At 39.9% G+C, this 19240-nt stretch overlaps 1 protein-coding gene across 1 annotated transcript in view; it reads left to right on the top strand.

Moving 5' to 3' along the window:
* The window catches only part of UTP20 (UTP20, small subunit (SSU) processome component, homolog (yeast)), a 131274-nt gene that overhangs the window by 14651 nt on the left and 97383 nt on the right, over nucleotides 1–19240 (top strand). The window contains exons 12-21 of the mRNA XM_011966643.1: nucleotides 1098–1276; nucleotides 5085–5240; nucleotides 5376–5464; nucleotides 7892–7997; nucleotides 11324–11474; nucleotides 12104–12166; nucleotides 13256–13414; nucleotides 14843–14919; nucleotides 16790–16869; nucleotides 17098–17338. Of these exons, the coding sequence (XP_011822033.1) occupies nucleotides 1098–1276; nucleotides 5085–5240; nucleotides 5376–5464; nucleotides 7892–7997; nucleotides 11324–11474; nucleotides 12104–12166; nucleotides 13256–13414; nucleotides 14843–14919; nucleotides 16790–16869; nucleotides 17098–17338 (1301 nt within the window). The remainder of the gene's footprint in view (nucleotides 1–1097; nucleotides 1277–5084; nucleotides 5241–5375; nucleotides 5465–7891; nucleotides 7998–11323; nucleotides 11475–12103; nucleotides 12167–13255; nucleotides 13415–14842; nucleotides 14920–16789; nucleotides 16870–17097; nucleotides 17339–19240) is intronic.

The raw sequence follows: 19240 nt of genomic DNA, 5'->3' as shown, positions 1-19240 counted from the left end.
TCATGTGTAGACTTCCTCGTATGGCAGATGGACTTTAGTTCCTTTGTACCTCTCATGCTCCCAATAGAATTATATCACAAATTTTGGTTGAATCCATATTCAACACATACTTATATAAACAAGGAGTATTTTATGATTACGTGACCTTTTTGTATACATTCTCATTTTTCTTTCTTTTTTTTTTTTTTTTTGTCAAGACATAGTCTCGCTCTGTCACCCAGGCTGGAGTGCAGTGGTGCCAACCTCCACCCCCAGGGTTCAAGTGATTCTCCTGCTTCAGGCTCCTGAGTAACTGGGATTACAGTTTTGCACCCCCACGCCTGGCTAATTTTTGTATTTTTAGTAAAGACAGGGTTTCACCATGTTGGCCAGGCTGGTCTCAAACTCCTGACCTCAGGTGATCTGCCTGCCTTGGCCTCCCAAAGTGTTGGGATTACAGGCATGAGCCACCACACCTGGCCTCATTTTTCTTAGAGTTTATAATTACCTCGTTCTTTAAAAACTGGAAATTGTTTTCTTTGAATAGCTGGCCAGTGAGTCTGTCTTCCAGCAGCTTTGTAAATGTCCTTCACATGACAAAACTGTCAGATAATTTAGCAGCTCAATTTTTCTTTTTCTTCTTTCTTGGAGACATTTCTCCTGGAGCAAGTCCAGTCTAAATGCATTTCTTTCTCTGCCCACTGCACAAATGTTGTACTGGGACTTCCTTTTGCTTCTCTCTTGTTTCCTGGGTTCCGTGTTTTTCTCTTGTTATAGTTGAGTCTCTAATTTTGACAGAATTTATTTTTCATAATATCCTGGGGCTGGGGAGGGTTCATGGAGATAAAATATTGAGATTTAATACATCTGAAAATGTCTTTATTCTCTCCTCACACTGCATTATTGGTAGGCAGGCTATAGAATTCTAGATTCTAAGTCATCCCTCCTCAGAGTTTTTAAGACATGGCCGCACAGTCTTTAGCTTCCATTGCTCCTGCGTAGAGGTCTAATGCCATTGTGATTCTTGATCCTTTGTTTTTGGTCCAGTTTTTTGAATTGTTACAATCTTCTCTTTATTATATCTGTTAATAAGTGTGTTTTTTTTTTCTTAAATTTAGCTATTTCTACCAAGCTTTCTGTCATATATTGTGAATTGCTTCCTAATTGATGATGCTGTAGTCAAAGACGCAGCTCTGGCCATTCTGGCCAAGCTCATTCTGAACAAAGCGGCACCTCCCACTGCTGGCTCGATGGCAATTGAAAAGTACCCTCTGACTTTCTCACCGCAGATGGTGGGGTGAGTGCTAAGTTTTTATTCCTGGAATGATGATAAGATTACCCATTTAAATATAATATATCAAAAATACTGTAAAAAAATGAAGATCTATATGTAACTGGAAGGATGTCCGTGATAAGTTGTGTGAATAAAGCATGTTGTAGAGCTACACACATAATATGTATAGTATGATCTCATTTTGCAAGCAAGGTAAAGCAAAATGTGTGTATGAACATAGAAAAACACGTAGAAGGATACACAAACCTTTTAACTTTGTTTACATCAGGATGGTAAGGGAAAGATAGAGGTGACTTAATTTTTTAACCATTTATTGTAAAATTATTGTAGATTCATGTGCAGTTGCAAGAAATAGTACAGAGAGGTTTCATATACTCTTCACTCAGATTCTCCCATTAGTACATCCTGCCTAAGCATACTGCAATATCACAACTGCAGAACTGACATTGGTGCAATCCATCAATCTTAATCAGATTTCATCAGTTGTATGTGCACTCATCTGAGTTTGTATACATATATAGATATATAGCTGAATGCAGTTTTATCACGTGTTGATTTATAACCATCACCAGAGTGAATATATGGAACTGTTCCCTCACCTTGAGGATTCCTCATGCTACTTTTTAATAACCACACTCCTGGCCAGGCGTAGTGGCTCACACCTGTAATCCCAGCACTTTACGAGGATAAGGCAGGTGGATCACGAGGTCAGGAGATCGAGACCATCCTGGCTAACATGGTGAAATCCCATCTCTACTAAATATACAAAAACTTAATGGTGGTGGGCGCCTGTAGTACCAGTTACTCGGCAGGCTGAGGCAGGAGAATGGCGTGAACTAGGGAGGTGGAAGTTGCAGTGAGCGATATCGCGCCACTGCACTCCAGCTTGGGCAATAGAGCGAGACTCTGTCTCAAAAAAAAAAAAAAACATTATATACCTTTATATTGTTTCAGTTGTTAAGTGTCATGGATTAATTTCTTAATTTCATTCAAAATGACACCCTTTAGAAGTTAAAAACAAAGCTTATTTACACACATGAGAAGATTCGTAGTATCATTTCTCAAATAGTTAAGTGGATATGCGTCTGGAAATTGTAGCTTAGGAAACCAGTTCCCTTGTCTTTCCTTTGTTTTTATAATTAATCTTATTTATCTTGGAGTAGTTAGACCTGTTGTTGAGTTTTTGGTTTGCTCTGAGGCAGAATTGATGGGCATTCCTTGAGTTTGTGCTGAATACTCGACTTTGAAACATCCATAGAGGTGGGAGTAACTGTCCCACAGTCATACAGCAGAGCTAGATTTTGAGTTTGATCAGCTTGAGATTCTGGAGGAACCTATTTTCTTTTTTAAATGTTTTATTTATTATTATTATGATTTTGAGACCAGGTCTTGCTCTGTCGCCCAGGCCGGAGTGCAGTGGCACAATCACGGCTCACTGCAGCCTCGACCTCCAGGGCCCAAGCTCTCCTCTCACTTGAGCCTCCCAGGTAGCTGGAACCATAGGCACGCACCACCATGCCCAACTAATTTTTTAATTTTTGTAGAGATGAGGTCTCGCTATGTTGCCCAGGCTGGTCTCAAACTCCTGGACTCAAGTGATCCTCCTGCCTTGGCCTTTCAAAGTGTTGGAGTTATAGGTTGAGCCGCTGTGTTTAGCAAACTCGTCTTAACACCTACTTGTATCTTCTGTCTGCCTTACAAGTTGCTTCTCTATTAAAATATGCCCACAGCATCTTGTTGGTTTTTAAATGTATTGAATTCTGATTCCTGAGGAATGGGTAGTGAGTAACTCCTATAGAATTATTCCTTTGAAACTTTCCTCTTGATTTGTCAACACCCAAGCCCATCTCCAGCAGGCAGATTCCTTGCACCTGCCAAAACTGGGTTCTGTGCAGGGGGAGTGAAGCTGCTTTGTTGTTTGGCTTCCATGAGGTGAAGCTAAGGTTCTAACTGAGACTGGGTGTCAGACTTTCTTACCTCAGCATCTCAGCCATCTCAGATCCTCCCAGGAAGGTGGCGTGTTAAAATAAATAAATAAATTTAGACGTGCTAACTCACGGCAAGTACTCCCACTTCTGTGTTTCTTTCTCTGCAAAAATACCCCTCTGCTACACCCCACGGAGATATGGCATATGTGAATGGTCACCTTTGTTTTGATTCCTTCTGTGAAGATTTTAAAATCATAGTTTGAATGTTACTAGTAACACTCCATCTACCCATCTCACCAGTTTGCTGGGAGAAAAAATAAAGATAATAAATGTGAAAAGACCCTTTAGAAGATAAACTTATTGTCATTTGACAACTACTTAACAGTGTCAGGCACTGGACACTGGGGTGCAACAAAGAATAAGAAAAAAGTTCCTTCTTCGGGGGAGAGGAATGTGGTGAGACAGGTAAGCAAATAAGCGAGATGATTTCAGATCGTGGTAAAAGAAGACAAAGCAGTATTGAGAGGGAGAGTGAATGGAGAGGGGTCACTATTCCTTTCCAGGGGACGTTTGGTCCAATTTTAAGCTGGGAAGGATCCAGCCTTGCAAAGATCTCAATGAGAGACTCTCCAGACAGAAAGAAAAGTTAACTGCAGAGACTCTGGGACAGAAATAAGCTCAGCATGTTTGAAGTACAGAAAGAAAACCTCTGTGGGTAAAGAGCAAGGAGGAGAGTGGAATGAGAGGAGATGGAGGTGGGCAAGGGTCCGATCACAGAGGGCCTTACAGGATGACGTAAGGAGTACAGACTTCATTGGTGGAGCCATTGGCAGGTCTGGAAAACGGGAGTGACGTGGCAACTAATGACTCACTTTTGTTTTTTAAAGCATCTCAGTATTTCGTAAGATTTTTGCAGATTGTTGAGTCATGATTATTACTAAAAAGACTATATATATCAAGATGTGGTGACTTTAAGGAATTGATAATTAAATTAACTTAATTATCTATCATGATTTCCAAACACTAAACATTCTGGTAAGTATGAAACAAAAGAGAATGTAGCTTTTTGGTGAATTTTTTTTCTTTTTCTTTTCTTTTTTTCCTTCCTGCCCTTAGCTGACTGTTTTTTGATGAATTTTAATGATAAAAAGGGCACAAGAGTAAAAACCTGATATTCCACTTCTATTGCATAACAAGCTAACCAAACTGGAGTTGGAGGATAAATTGTAAAACAAATCATTTAACTTACGATTTCTGTGATTTTTCTTTTGATTAGATTTTTGTCTTTCAAATAGGACTGAGGTATAGCATACTGGCAAAAATAAAAAGAGGCTAACAAGAGTAGTACCAGAGTCACAGATATTCAAAACAGAATGTCATGTCGGAAAATGTCATTGAGCGACTGTGTATCTGGTCAAAGCAGCAGGAGAAAATTACTTAGATATCATAATCATGTTAGTGGTATTCGTCAACTTCATCACAGTAACTCTGCAACATCGTTCTACATTTGTGGATAGTAGTAAAATTCATGTCAAAAAGGAAAGGGAGAATGGACGAAGTCAGTTCATTCCAGTGAATTGCCAATCAAAAACATGCCCAGGAGCACAGAATTGAGAAATCATACTTAAAACTAGAAGAAACTTGGTTTCAGTTATAAAGCAAATTAAAATAGAAGTGAAAGGAAGTAGAGCCAGTGGAGCTGAAAAAGCCTCTTACTGAAAACTCAGTAAATGACTCACATTTATTTAGCTCAACCACCACCACCAGTTCCTTCCCTCTAATGCTCCACAATGGTAAGAATCCAATTTTATTTCAGACTTCAGAGGGCAACAGCGATTACATTCTCTGTTATTTTAAACATATTTTTTTTTTTAACCCTTCAGGTCCTATATAAAGCAGAAGAAGACTAGATCCAAGGGAAGAAACAAACAGTTTCCAGTATTGGACCATCTTTTATCTATAATTAAGTTACCCCCAAATAAAGATACTATTTACCTTTCACAATCTTGGGCAGCCCTGGTGGTGTTGCCTCATATTAGGTAAGAAAATAAGCTATGTTTAATTTTGAAAGAGATAACATGCTGATTAAAATATGTTAGCCATTCCTTGCTGTTCTCTGAAACAAACCACTGAATGCCAGTTTGAACTTTTCCCTTTTTCTCCCACTTGGACAGACCTCTTGAGAAAGAGAAGGTGATACCACTCGTCACCTGCTTCATAGAGGCACTCTTCATGACTGTTGATAAAGGAAGCTTTGGGAAAGGTCAGTTACAAACATCATGTGTTTTCTTCTCTTCTTTTCTGGCACACTCAAAGTAATTGTAAACACATGGGCTATTAGAGAATAATACTTACATTGTGTTCTGGCATAACCCCCTGAATGATAAATCTGGAAGAAACGAGGATATGGTGGGTGTGTCTCACTTTTACCACATAATGTGGTGACTGGGTCACGGTGGCTTGAGCATAAGGAAGGGGACATATCAAAAGGATGCCATGGCTTTGAGGGCCATTTGTTTTAGAGCCCCATACCAGATCCTATTTCTCATCTCCCACGTACATCTGACTCCTAGTATGCACCTTATGCTCCAAGCAAATCCATTTGCTTACCCTGAGAAAGATACATTCTTTTACAACTGTGTGGCTGCCTTTGCCCATGTGTTTCCTCTGCATGGAGACCTTTCTAGGTCTTTGTCATTCAGTGAACTCTTGCTTATCTTTCAAAACTCGGCTCAGGCACAACACCTCTAGGAAGGCCTTTATGACTCTTCAGGCAGAATTAGACTACCCTGCCCAAAACACCATTTCCTATTGGATACTTACATGTCTCCCCCACTAGCCTGGAAACAGCAAATCAAAAGCAATTATTTAATATTTTGTTTTATTCTAATGCAGAATTTTTTAAAAAATCACGCGTACATAGTGGTCATTCATTCACTTAAATATTAATATTACTGTGCTGCATTCTGTGTTAGATACTAAGCAGATGTATTAGAGAATAAAGTGAACTCACCACATGTCAAGTGCTCTGTAGCCATATGTGACTGGTGGCTACTGTACTGGATTGTGGCGACATATTAGGACAAGTATTTTTATCATTGTAGAAAATTCTGTTGTACAGCGCTGATCTAGAGCTTAGAGCAGGGACTGGTAAAATCTTTTTGTACAGGACCAGACAGTAAATGCTTTAGGTCTTATGGGCCACATTCAGTCTTGGTGGCATATATATATATATATTTATATATATACTTATATATATTTGTATATATTATATTATATATATTTATATGTATTATATATATTTTTATATATTATATTTTATATATATATTTTTTAAACAACCCCTTCAAAATGTAAAGATCATTTTTAGCTTGCAGTCCATATAGAAACAGGCTGCCTACCAGATCTGACTTGCAGACCATAGTTTGCTGACCTCTGGGCTAGAGACATAGTTTGCTGAGCTCTGGGCTAGAGACTAAATGAGTGTTTAATTATCATTAATTATGCTGGATACCATGGCTTAGACCTGTAATCCCAACACTTTGGGAGGCTGAGGCAGGAGGATCACTTGAGGCCAGGAGTTCAAGACCAGCCCGGGAAACATAGTGAGACCCCCCCTGCCCCCACTCTCTTTAAAAAAATAAGGCTGGGTGTAGTGGCTAACGCCTGTAATCCCAGCACTTTAGGAGGCCAAAGTGAGTGGATCACTTGAGGTCAGGAGTTCGAGACCAGCCTGGCCAACATGGTAAAACCCCATCTCTACTAAAAATACAAAAATTAGCTGGGTGTGGTGGCACATGCCTGTAATCCCAGGTACTTGGGAGGCTGAGGCAGAAGAGTCACTTGAACCTGGGAAGTAGAGGTTGCCGTGAGCGGAGATCACACCACTGCACTCCAGCCTGAGCGACAGAGCAAGATTCTGTCTCTAAATAAATAAATAAAATCATTAATTGAGTGTATTATAGGTAGTAGCCATTAAATATGTGACTTCTCATAAACTTGAAAAATAAAATCAACAAGTTTTATACCAAGATAATTTCTTAGCTATTGATAAATCCAAGCCTATACTCCTCAAAAGTCCTAGTTTTGATAACGTCAGTGAGTGGGACCATTATACTTGGTACTCATTTTGGTTAATGGAACATACATACATTTTTATTCTCTACTTCTGAGTATTTATTTATTTATTTATTTTGAGACTATCTTGCTCAGTCACCCAGGCTGGAGGGCAGTGGCACGATCATGGCTTGCTGCAGCCTTGACCTCCCAGGCTGAAGCAATCTTCCCACCTCAGCCTCCCTGGTAGCTGGGACTACAGGTGTGAACCACCATGCCCAGCTGATTTTTAATCTTTTATGGAGATGAGGACTCACTGTGTGGCCCAGGCTGGTCTTGAACTCCTGGCCTCAAGTGGTCTTCCCACCTCAGCACCCGCAAAGTGCTGGGATTACAGGTATAAGCCACCATGCCCAGCCTTATTTTTCTCAAGAAAGGTAAAATATAGGATTTGGAAACTTCTCTTTTCTGTTTCTTTCTGTTATATTTAGATGTTTGACAGATAATTCTTTGGAAGGCACGAATTCACTTTAAGAACTTCCCATAAGTAGCAAGTATTTGATAAATAAGGTATTTGATAGTTATAATGTCAAAGAAATAAGTAATGTGGTTTCTCCTGTTTTTCTGCCCTTAGGGAACTTATTTGTTCTTTGTCAAGCTGTAAATACTCTACTAAGTTTGGAAGAATCTTCTGAACTTCTTCATTTGGTTCCTGTGGAACATGTGAAGAATTTAGTATTGTAAGTAAACATCTTCCAACTGGCTTAGTAATGAATAAAATATAAAAGCCTCTATTGTTGTGAAATCTTGGACACAATGAAAATCCCCTTGATCTATTTTATACCTGAGTTGTATTCACATAGTGAAATTTAATATTGATTTAGATCCTCCAGTTAAAATAAGTACATTTGACACAGTCTTTAAATACAGATTCATCTTTGTAAAGGATGTTTTACTACGTGTGTAGATTAATGTGGTCAAGTTTGAAGGGTTTGTAATTCTGATCATTCCCAGCTGTAACAAGGCATGGTGTTGACCTTTTATAACTTCTTTAATGGTTCCAACAGGAACATTCCCACTCTTGTTCGACCTCAACTTGGTGTGATCAGCATTTCCGAAAACTTCCCTGTGTTCTTTTTACTACACACAGAAACCATCCAGTTTCTTTTTTGTTGTTGTTGGTTTGGTTTCTGTGTTTGCTTTTTAAGAATAGTTCAGCCAGCCTTTGATTTTGGTAGTAGCACAGAACCATTTGGGGGGAGTCAACAATGTATCTTTTCTAAACTGTCAAGACTTGCTGCTTTTTCCTGAAGTCTACTCCATTTTATTTCCAAGTGTTTTAAAGATTTATTCATTCACTTTGTTCAGTAGTTAATCATTTGCTCTTCTCACATGCCGAGCCCTGTTCTAGGCACTGTGAAACATAGTGAATAAAACAGACAAAATTCCCTGCCTTCTTGTAGCTAGTGTTGTAGCCAGAAGAGGCTCTAAATAGAATAAATAAGTAAACTGTATAGCGTGTTAGGAGGTGCTAAGTGCTGTGAAGAAAAACAAAGCAGGGTCAGGGGACAGGGAGAGTCCAGAGGTGAGGGGAGTGGTTGCAGTTTTAAATCGAAATGATCTTACCAAGGAGGAGACGCTTGAGCAGAACGCGGAAAGCAGTGAGGGACATAGGCCATGAGGATACCTGTGGTCTGGGCTGCTCCCTGGGTTCCAGACCTGGAGGGGACATGAGTGCCAACGCTTTGTGGGTGTGGTGGGTACCTGGCTCGAGCAGCAAGGAGAGGTCATGTTGGCTGAGCAGAGCACAAGAGTGGGTGGTAGGAGAAGAGGACGTAGAGGTGGAGGCAGTAGACCTCCTTAGGTCACCACAGGGCCTTGGCTTTTACTCTGAATGAAAGGGGAGGCCATGGGAGGATTTTTGGCAGTGGAGTGACTTTGACCTAAACAGAATCACTCTGGCTGCTATGTTAAGACGAGACTGTAGGGGAATACTATAATAATCCGGAATCTCTTTGCCTTTCCAAATCTGGGTGAAGTTGGCATTTCTCCATGGTTAATTGTATTGGTTTAAATTAACTTCCTTTAGCGAGGATTAGTTCTTTGACATCACCACATTTACCGTATTACATAGTCTCCCTTTTAAAATCATTCTGTTTAAACTTCTCGTACTTTCACCCTTGGTATAAACAATTGAAGGTGGCTGTAGAAGTTGAAACAAAAGACATACATAGCACAGAATGGGGCCCATGTTCCCCCTGGGGAAGGCCAGCTTGCCTCCCAGCCAGGTGGCTCTTAAGCCTTAGAGACACAGAGATGTCCAACAGGAGTGGCTCTGATTTTGAGGGCAGGGGCATAAGCTTGCAGAGTAGACACAGGATTCTGTTCTCTTTGCTATGCTAGTGAACTGATGAGCACCTAGGTTTCACAGCCAAGATGCCTGGTTTTGAGTCTTGAATCCACCACTAACTAGCTCTGTAGCCTTGGGTGACTTAGTTAACCTCAACTTGATTATCTCTCAAAAAGGGATAGCGAAGAAAAAAAGGAAGGAATAGAAATCTCACCTTGTAGAGATTAAGCTGTACAATGCATGCAATAATAGTAATAAACAATTGCATTGATTGTGTCCTTATATGCACATTATGTACATTGTTTAATCTTCACAACAACTCCATTATGTGTGGGTACTGTTACCAGTATAGATGGGGGAACTAAAGTTTCAAAAGAAAGCCGTGGTCTGAACTCCTGATGAGTCTCCTTTCTTCCGTTCTTGCCCTGCTGCTTCTAAGTGTAGGACATGCCACTCTTTTGCTCCCCACCCTCTAATACAGTGCTTCTCAACTGGGAGCAACCCTGGAGACTTTCTGGCTGTCACAGTGGGGGGAAAGAGCACTGTTACTGGCATCTAGTGGGTGGAGGCCAGGGATGCTGCTGAGCCCCCTGCAGTGGGCAGCACCGCCCTCCACCACAAAGAGTTCTCTGGCCCAAAATGTTGGTAGTGCTACTGTAGAGAAACCTTGCTCGAGAGGTATCCCATCTCACTCTGTATAAAATCCAGCGTCCTCATCATGTTCCTCGGGGCTCTGTATGAGCTAACCCCTGGCTACTTCTGACATCTTCAGGCACTCTTCCTTAGCTCAATTCCAGCTGAGATGGTCTCCTCGATGTTGCTGCAGACAAGCACACCTCACAGTTGGCATTGCAGTTCCCTCTGCCTAGAATGCTTTTCCTTCAGATACCCTTTTAGCTCACTTTTTCACTTCCTTCGGTCTCCTACTTTTAGGAGCACCCCTGTATCAAATGGTGCTTCTCTTCAGCCCCACACCATCTCCCCAAAATTCCCTGCATGCAGTCTTTGTCAAGCCTTTTTCCCCTGGTTTACTTTTCTTCATGTCACTCATCACTGTCATAGTACTTATTTATTGGCTACTTTCACCTACTAGAATATAAGTTCCAAGAAAAGAACTTTGTCTTTTGTTAACTGCTCTATCTACAGTATCTAGAAAAGTCACAGTACATAGTAGGTATTCAGTGAATATTTGTTGCATAAAGATGATACTAAGAGGTTAAGCAACTTGCCTGAGGTTACACCGCTCATGAGTGATGGGGCTAGATTCAACCCTGGGCTGCCCTACCCCAGAGCTCGTGTGTCAGACCACTTGTCTCTACTACTTTCCTCATTAGCTTGGTGCCTGGCGCATGACAAACACTTAATAAATATTACATATATATATTTTTTAACAAAGACTGTGTGTGTGTGTGTGTGTGTGTGTGTATCTCATATGGCTGTCATTTACAACTATGTGGATTGAAGAGGCAACATTGGAGTCTAGCATATGCTACTCCCTCCTCTGCCTGCAACCAGCTGTGTGTCCTTGCATACGTCACTCATTATTGCTTGGCCTCACATTCTTCATCTATGAAGTGAGCCAAATGTCCACATGAGACTTTTGCCTGTTACTTTTTACATTTTCTTCATCAGTGATCATTTTCTGTGGCTTATACTACAGTCTAGATACTCTGGGTCATGTGGTGCAGTTTGGGTCTAATGAACGTCTCGTTGCAGAACCTTTCCTCTGGAGCCATCTGTGTTGCTGTTGGCTGATCTCTATTATCAGAGATTATCCTTGTGTGGCTCCAAAGGGCCACTTTCCCAGGAGGCTTTAATGGAATTATTTCCCAAGTTACAAGCAAACATTTCAACTGGTGTATCCAAGGTAATGGTGTTTTGCGGTAGTGTGTCCGCAGTCTCTCTTCTCCTGTTTCTATATGGACTGCAGTGATTTTCAGAGCATCTTAGTTAGAAAGTGTTGCTGTGGGATGATTTCTGTTTAAAGCAATGATTCTTAAATGTTGGCCTGCAAACTGATTGCAGTAGGATTAGTTAGAGAGATTAATAAAAATACAAATTCTGGGTCCCTACCCTCAAAGATTCCAATTCAGTAGGGCTAGGGTAGAACTGAAAAATCAACATAGTTTTTTTTTTTTAAGTCTTCTAGGTGGTTCTCCTGCTCATTTAGGTATGCAGAAATACCTGAATATTGTACATTACTTAGGAATAAAAATCACTAACTTTAATTGAATCGTCAGCTTAATCAACTTCTTTGTACTTATTTACAGACATGGTTATAGTGTCATAGTTCAAAGAAACTACTAATTGTTCCATGTACTATTTTAACTAGGTGTTGGTTGGTGTTGAATATGAAATAAGGGCTAGAATAGGCACGTATTACTCTGGTCAAATGGTATTTTTTTTTTAATAGTATAAAACTTAAATCTTGCTGTGAATCAGTTTATTTTTATGCTTAAACTTTGGAATTTGAAAGATGCCTTTTACTTTCTCCAGATTCGACTTTTGACAATAAGGATCCTAAATCATTTTGATGTCCAGCTTCCGGAATTAATAGAGGTACTTTAACTGTTTGAGTGGATAGGTTTTAAAAAAAAATATGGTTTTACATATTATTGTAGTTTCCAAAATGATACCTTTGCAGAAAATTAACACACTATATATTTATCATAAAAATTGTTTTTTTTTTTTTTTGGTAACTCTTACTCCTGTCTACCCATAAAGTCACCACTGGAAATCCACCGTTAATTGGTGAATATTCTTTCAGACTTTTTGAATACACACACACACATAATTTAAACAAATGATATCACGGGGTTTTTCCATATGATTACCTCTATATCTACCTCATACCTCATTTCTTTTCTTTTTACGGGGTCTCACTCTGTCACCTAGGCTGGAATGCAGTGCGTGATTTCGGCTCACTGCAGTCTCCGCCTCCCCGGCTCAAGCGATCCTCCTGGCTCAGCCTTCCAAGTAGCTGGGATTATAGGTGCCTGCCACTACGCCTGGCTAATTTTTGTGTTGTTAGTAGAGATGGAGTTTTGCCATGTTGGCAAGGCTGGTCTCGAACTCCAGACCTCAAGTGATCTGCCCACCTCATCCTCCTAAAGTGCTGGGATTACAGGTGTGAGCCACTGTACCCAGCCAGTGTCTATCTCATTCCTTTTGAAGTTTGAATACTACTCCACAATTGAAAATGTCTTATTTAGCCATTTGCTTGTTGATGGATGGTTAGGTGGGTTTTGCAGTTTTTTAGGGTTTCAAACAATACTACAGTGAACATCCTTACACAGAAATGTTTCTGTAGGGAAATAGTTCCATAATGCAGTTTACTAGGAGTAAATTTGTGAAGCGAAAGCATGTATATATTTTTATTTCAACAAATGTTGCCAATCAATTTGAATGACTTGAGAATGATTTTCCTGTTTTTTAGTTGTCATTTACGCACTACACACTAAATTATCTACCAAGAAGGAAATGGTATGGGGAGAAAAGAATCATTTACCAAAACAAAAGTGTTGCTTATTTCATTAAAAATCACATATTCCAGTTTTTCTGTTTTTAGACCTTCGGTCACATTTAATGTTCGTTTTGGAAAATCAAAATACTGACTGGTCTTCTCCATGGTTTTCTCTGGTTATTCAGGATGATGGGCTCTCAGAACGGCAGTCTGTCTTTGCTATATTACGCCAGGCAGAACTTGTTCCAGCAACTGTGAATGATTATAGAGAGAAGCTTCTTCATTTAAGAAAACTAAGACATGATGTGGTGCAGGCTGCTGTCCCTGATGGGCCGTTACAGGAGGTAAAAATAGTGTCCTTTTTTTTTTTTTTCCTTTTTAATTCATGCTTTAAATCCTATTTTGGGAAGCATACCAAGTAGTCACCAAAATAATAATAATAATTTAAAAATAATAAGGGAAACCCCCAGTTCTCTTAGATGCTTTGAGTTAAATAGCTCTGCCAGCTTTTTCAGTAGTAGGAATAATTTAGTATTCTCTGTTTCAGGTGTGAGCCACCGTACCTGGTCATGTTAGTACCTTTTTAGGAATGAGTAAGCAGGGGCTCATTGAACCTGAGTAATGCAGATAGGTAGGTAGGTAGGTAGGTAGGTAGGTAGGTAGTGGCAACAGGAGGACTCAATGTCAGGTTTAAAGCCTGTTCTTCACTAGATTTTTTTGCTGCTGCAGAACATCAGCCCTCTATGTATTTTTGTTTTTGTTTTTTGTTTTTTTTCTTTTGAGACAGAGTCTTGCTCTGTCACCCAGGCTGGAGTGCAGTGACACGATCTCTGCTCACTGCAAGCTCCGCCTCCCAGGTTCACGCCATTCTCCTGCCTCAGCTCCCGAGTCACTGGAACTAGAGGTGCCCGCCACTACACCCAGCTAATTTTTTTGTATTTTTAGTAGAGACGGGGTTTCACCGCATTAGCCAGGATGATTTCAATCTCCTGACCTCGTGATCCGCCCTCCTTAGCCTCTCAAAGTGCTGGGATTACAGGCGTGAGCCACCACACCCGGCCCAGTCTTCTATGTTTTATATCAGGGTTTTCATTCCGTGACCCTTGAAGATACATCGCAGACCCCTTTGGGAGTAAGGCCAAAAGGAGGCATTCTCCCTTCAGTCAGAGCAGTTCTTCTCTTATCTGTTTTATGTATTAGGATCTTCTGTTTCATTTGGAAAAAAGACTGCTGCTAGAATATATACAAGCACCACACCCCTAAATAATAATAAAACCACCAGTGTGGATGGTGCCTCCCTAGCACATTACTCCCTAGTAATAATGACCCTTATTCCAAAAGGTGACTGGGAAACTTTGGACTTACTGAACTTGCAAAGCCTCAGTCATTCACAGCATGTTTCCTTGCGTTCTTTGGCATGTGTGCATTACTGACTACTGTTGAAGTTTTGTCTTAATCTGGCGACAACAAGATTTGTTAGAAGGGAATTTAATCGTTAGTCAAATCTGTACATTTAAATGAATGAACACCTGGAGTGAATTTGAATACTGTATTTGCTGCAGCGATTCTTTATATTTTAAATAGTGAGTGACATTTTGGGGAGAAGAGGAAAATTAGTATACAATGAATTTTGGATTAGTGCCTGCAACTTTTTTTCTTATCGCATAGGCTTCTTTCCAAACCTCAGGTTGTCCAACTTGGGATGTTTGCGTTTCAGTACTTCTGTATTGTATTTCATTACCCACTATTAAACTAGTCTCCTGTAATTGCAGGTGCCGCTTCGTTATTTGTTAGGCATGCTATATATTAATTTCAGTGCACTCTGGGATCCTGTTATTGAACTCATAAGGTAAACATGGGTTAAATGGGATGAAACTATTATACTTTAATTACTGCAGAATGATGGGGCCCAGATTATACTCCTCCTAGGTATGATTTAAATGAATGGGTATATATGGTATTTACAGTACTTTAAATCCTTTGTGAGACAAGGTGAATTAAAAATAAACATGAAGAATTCTGTCTGATGCCACATCTTCAGTAGTTCCATTGTTGTATGTGTGTCTCTTTGTGTGTTGAAATAACTTTGGAGGAGTTTCTCTTTTTGCTTTTTATGATACTTTTGTGTTCTTAAAATTTGTTACAGCAAGGAAGTATAATAGTTGCATAATTTTATTTCTATATATTGAGTCACTGAGCCATACTTTAAAAATAAAGACTTTTTCAAAACCTTGCTGTCTAGCATCCAAAATCCCTTTAGCCCCAAAAAGCCTTCAGTGGTCACGTAGAAAATACATGTTATAGGCCGAGTGCGGTGGCTCATGCCTGTAATCCCAGCACTTTGGGAGGCTAAGGCAGGCAGATCACCTGAGGTTGGGAGTTCGAGACCAGCCTGACCAACATGGAGAAACCCCATCTCTACTAAAAATACAAAATTAGCCAGGCATGGTGGCGCATGCCTGTAATGCTAGTGACTCGGAAAGCTGAGACAGGAGAATCGCTTGAACCCGGGAGGTGGAGGTTGCGGTGAACCGAGATTGCGCCATTGCACTCCAGTCTGGGCAACGAGCAAAACTCTGTCTCAAAAAAAAAAGAAAAAAAAAAAGAAAAGAAAATACTCATTATGGCTCGTGTAGAAATCTGTCTTCAGACATTTGTCTTCAGGATAATACACACTCACTTTTTTATCAGATTGGAAATATATCATATGAGGCCTTTCAAAACCCCAACGATTAGTTATTCTTATTTGACAGAATAAGAGAGTTAACATTTATAGACCAATCCCTTTACAATTTGAAACCAATTTGTCTACCTTTACTACCCTTGTCTACGTTTTCCTACACTTTGTCTACCTTTTACTGCCCTTCAAAGCCATCAAAACCAATGTGCCAAAAGCAAGATTCTCCCAGCATCAGCTTCATTATTTTGTTTATTATACTTTCAGAAGAGAGAATTTGACATACGTGTTACCAGTAGCACACTGTCAACAGCGTTGATTCTTCAATTACTGAATGTCATGAGGCATTCTCCCTAGTGGCTGGGCTGTCTTCCTGTTGGGTACCTCTTTCTGTTTGGAAGGACAGAAACAACAACATACCTGTTGGTTTGTTTTCTGAGTAGAGTCAGTCTGCAACATACACAGTTCATGTCACGTATAAAGTTTATGCATACTCTTAGAAAATTAGTGACAGAATATTCGAGAGTATTGTTGCTAGGATATCAAACTACATAAGCACTTTATGTGATCCATCTAATGTCTCCTTTTAAGTTCTGAAAAGTGTTTCATGTAGTTAGTAAATGTTTATTTTGCCTTTGTGTTAATAAGTGTATTTAAATTTGGTGGAGGGAAACTCACTATTTTTAAGTTAGTTTTGAACAAACTGACTTTTCTCTCCAGAGGGCTCCTTCTTCTCTTAATGGATCTTATTCATGCCCCATGCCCCAGTTTTAAAAGTGTGCCTTTAAAAATTATTTTCTCTTAAGGATCTACTTATATTTTTAAAAATACTCTTTAGTGCTTTATGACTATAAAAATAATCTGTGCTCAGTGCAGGCATTTTGAAATATATAGAAAAGTGCAAAAGGTGTTTAGGACTCCACACTGAGGGATAACCTAATTAACATTTTAGTTATATCCTTTCACTCTTTTTTTTTTTTCCGTGAGCAATCTTAAAATGACCGTTCCACACTTTTTGTTTTGTGATTTTTTTTTTCCATAGTTCTCATGCACACGAAATGGAAAATAAGCAATTTTGGAAAGTCTACTATGAGCATCTAGAAAAAGCAGCTACACATGCTGGTATGTAAGGGGTTGTGAGGAGGCTGCAAAGAAAAATGGTTAACTGTTTTGTTTTTACTGCTTAATTACTCACGAAATTGAAAAACAGAGATGAAACATATATTATCTTGATAACTTTTGGGAGTGACATTGTTTCCTTACATTACAGAGAATGAAATGTCCTCTCTTGAGGAAATACTTAAGATAAATGTTGATATTTGTCTGGTGGTTTTGACAACTTTCTTGCAGAGAAAGAACTGCAGAATGATATGACAGATGAGAAGTCCATTGGAGATGAAAGTTGGGAGCAGACCCAGGAAGGAGATGTTGGAGCTCTTTATCATGAGCAGTTAGCATTGAAAACTGACTGTCGGGAAAGACTTGACCACACCAACTTCAGATTCCTGCTCTGGAGAGCTCTGACAAAATTCCCAGAAAGAGTAGAGCCACGGTCCAGGGAGCTTTCCCCGCTTTTCTTGAGATTTATCAAGTAAGTTTCCTCTTCTAAGAATATGTCCCTGGTGGGGCATGAAGAATAGAACGTGAGAAGTATTAACCTCCCAAAATGGGCTGAGTTCTTGTTTTTTTCTTTTTTGTCTTTTTTCTTTCTGCTTCCAATCATCGATTAGGCTGAGTTATTTATACATCTGTCACATTTTCAAATCATTGGTGCAGCTATAAATCACTGGCTCTATCAGATAACGACTAAACCAATTTAGTTCACCATTTAATTTTGATCTGAATCACAATTTAACCAGCACACCAATGGTATTAATAAAAACGTCCAGGTTACAGTATAAGAAGGGCCACATTGAGTTTGATTCATGTAGAAAGGCCTTATTGTTTCTTGCCCTGTTATTCATTACTTTATTGCCTGCCTGGGGCTTGAGGATATTTTCCAGTGACCCAGCACCAACACTGCTTGGGGCCTCTTGGTGTTTCTGCCTGTGATGCTGAGGAATAACAAGAGTTTTCTGGAGCATTGTTTTGTTTCGACTGGATATGCTATGTGAGAGTCTGATTGTATTAAAATTAAAGATGAGGGGTGTGGTGTGCAGCACATTACTAAGTAATACATAAAAAGCATGTTTTACTATAGTAGTTTCCTGGGAAAATGCTGTAGGGTTAGGTCAAGCAGGCCATAAACCACAACATGCCTGGCTTGTTCAGAGAACAGCAAGATCTGAGTGGTTCTAGCAGAGTGCTCCAGGGAGGACATGGTTGGAGGTAAGGGCAGAAAGTCAGCAGGACACTAAAGTGTGTAGGCCTTTAAGTGAAAGGAAGGACTTTGGCTCTTACTTTTGGTGAAATGAGAAGCCATTTGGAGGTGTAAGCAGAAAGCTGACCTGACCTAAGTTTTCTTAAGGATTTTTATGGCTGCTGTGTTGAGAATAGACTGTAGAATGACATTGGTAGAGTAGAGAGACCGGTCATGAGGAGATTACAAGTCCAGGCAAGAAGTGATGGCAACTTAACCAAAGTTATAGCAGTGAAGATGGGTCTTTTTTGAATGATTTCAATTCGATAAGATACATTTATGAAAGGTTGCAACTAGATCAGCCTGTGAGATTTGCCGCAGATGTGGGATGGGTGTGTGTGGTGGGGAGTGGGACAGGAAGGAGGGAGGGAAGGAATGGGGGAGGGACAGAATCAAGGATGTTCCCTAAGGCTTTGGCCTGAGCAACTAGAGGAAAGTTCCCATTTACTGAGATGGGAGGAATGCAGGAGTTGCAAGTTTGTCAGGGAGAATTAAAAGTTCATTTTTAGTTGTTTTAAGTTTGGGACACTGAATAAATAACCAAGTAGAGTTGTCATGTGGAAAGCATTTAATTTAGAAGTTCAAACCTCAAGGGAAAGGTTTGATCTGGAGATAACAAATTGGAAATTATCAATATATGGATGGTATTAAAGATCAGATAGGGGAATAAAGTCATCTAGAGCATAACTGTAGAGAGAAAAGACTTTCGGGGACTGATACCAATATTTCGAAGTTGGGAGATAAGGAACCAGCATAGGAGGCCAGGAAAGAGTGATAGAAGAAGAAAGACCACTTGGTATCCTGGAAACCAAGTGAAGAGACTAAAGGCGGCCATAATCAGTTGACTCACATGTGTCTGAGAAATCATTCAGTTGAGGAATAAAGTGACCATTGGCTTTGGAGCGACCTTAGAGTGACCCACATGAAGGTGACCTTAATGAGTTGTTTTGATTAATCTGATAGGGATGACAGCCTGATTAAAATAAGCTGGGCCAGGCACAGTGGCTTATCATGCCTGTAATCTCAGCACTTTGGGAGGCCTAGGCAGGTGGATCATGAGGTCAGGAGATTGAGACCATCCTGGCTAACACGGTGAAACCCCGTCTCTACTAAAAATACAAAGAATTAGCCAGG

Source organism: Mandrillus leucophaeus, unplaced genomic scaffold (genome assembly GCF_000951045.1).
Source record: "Mandrillus leucophaeus isolate KB7577 unplaced genomic scaffold, Mleu.le_1.0 Scaffold768, whole genome shotgun sequence".
Taxonomy (NCBI): Eukaryota; Metazoa; Chordata; class Mammalia; order Primates; family Cercopithecidae; genus Mandrillus; species Mandrillus leucophaeus.
Note: the sequence above shows the minus strand (reverse complement) of the source record. Positions and strands in the feature narration are given on the sequence as shown.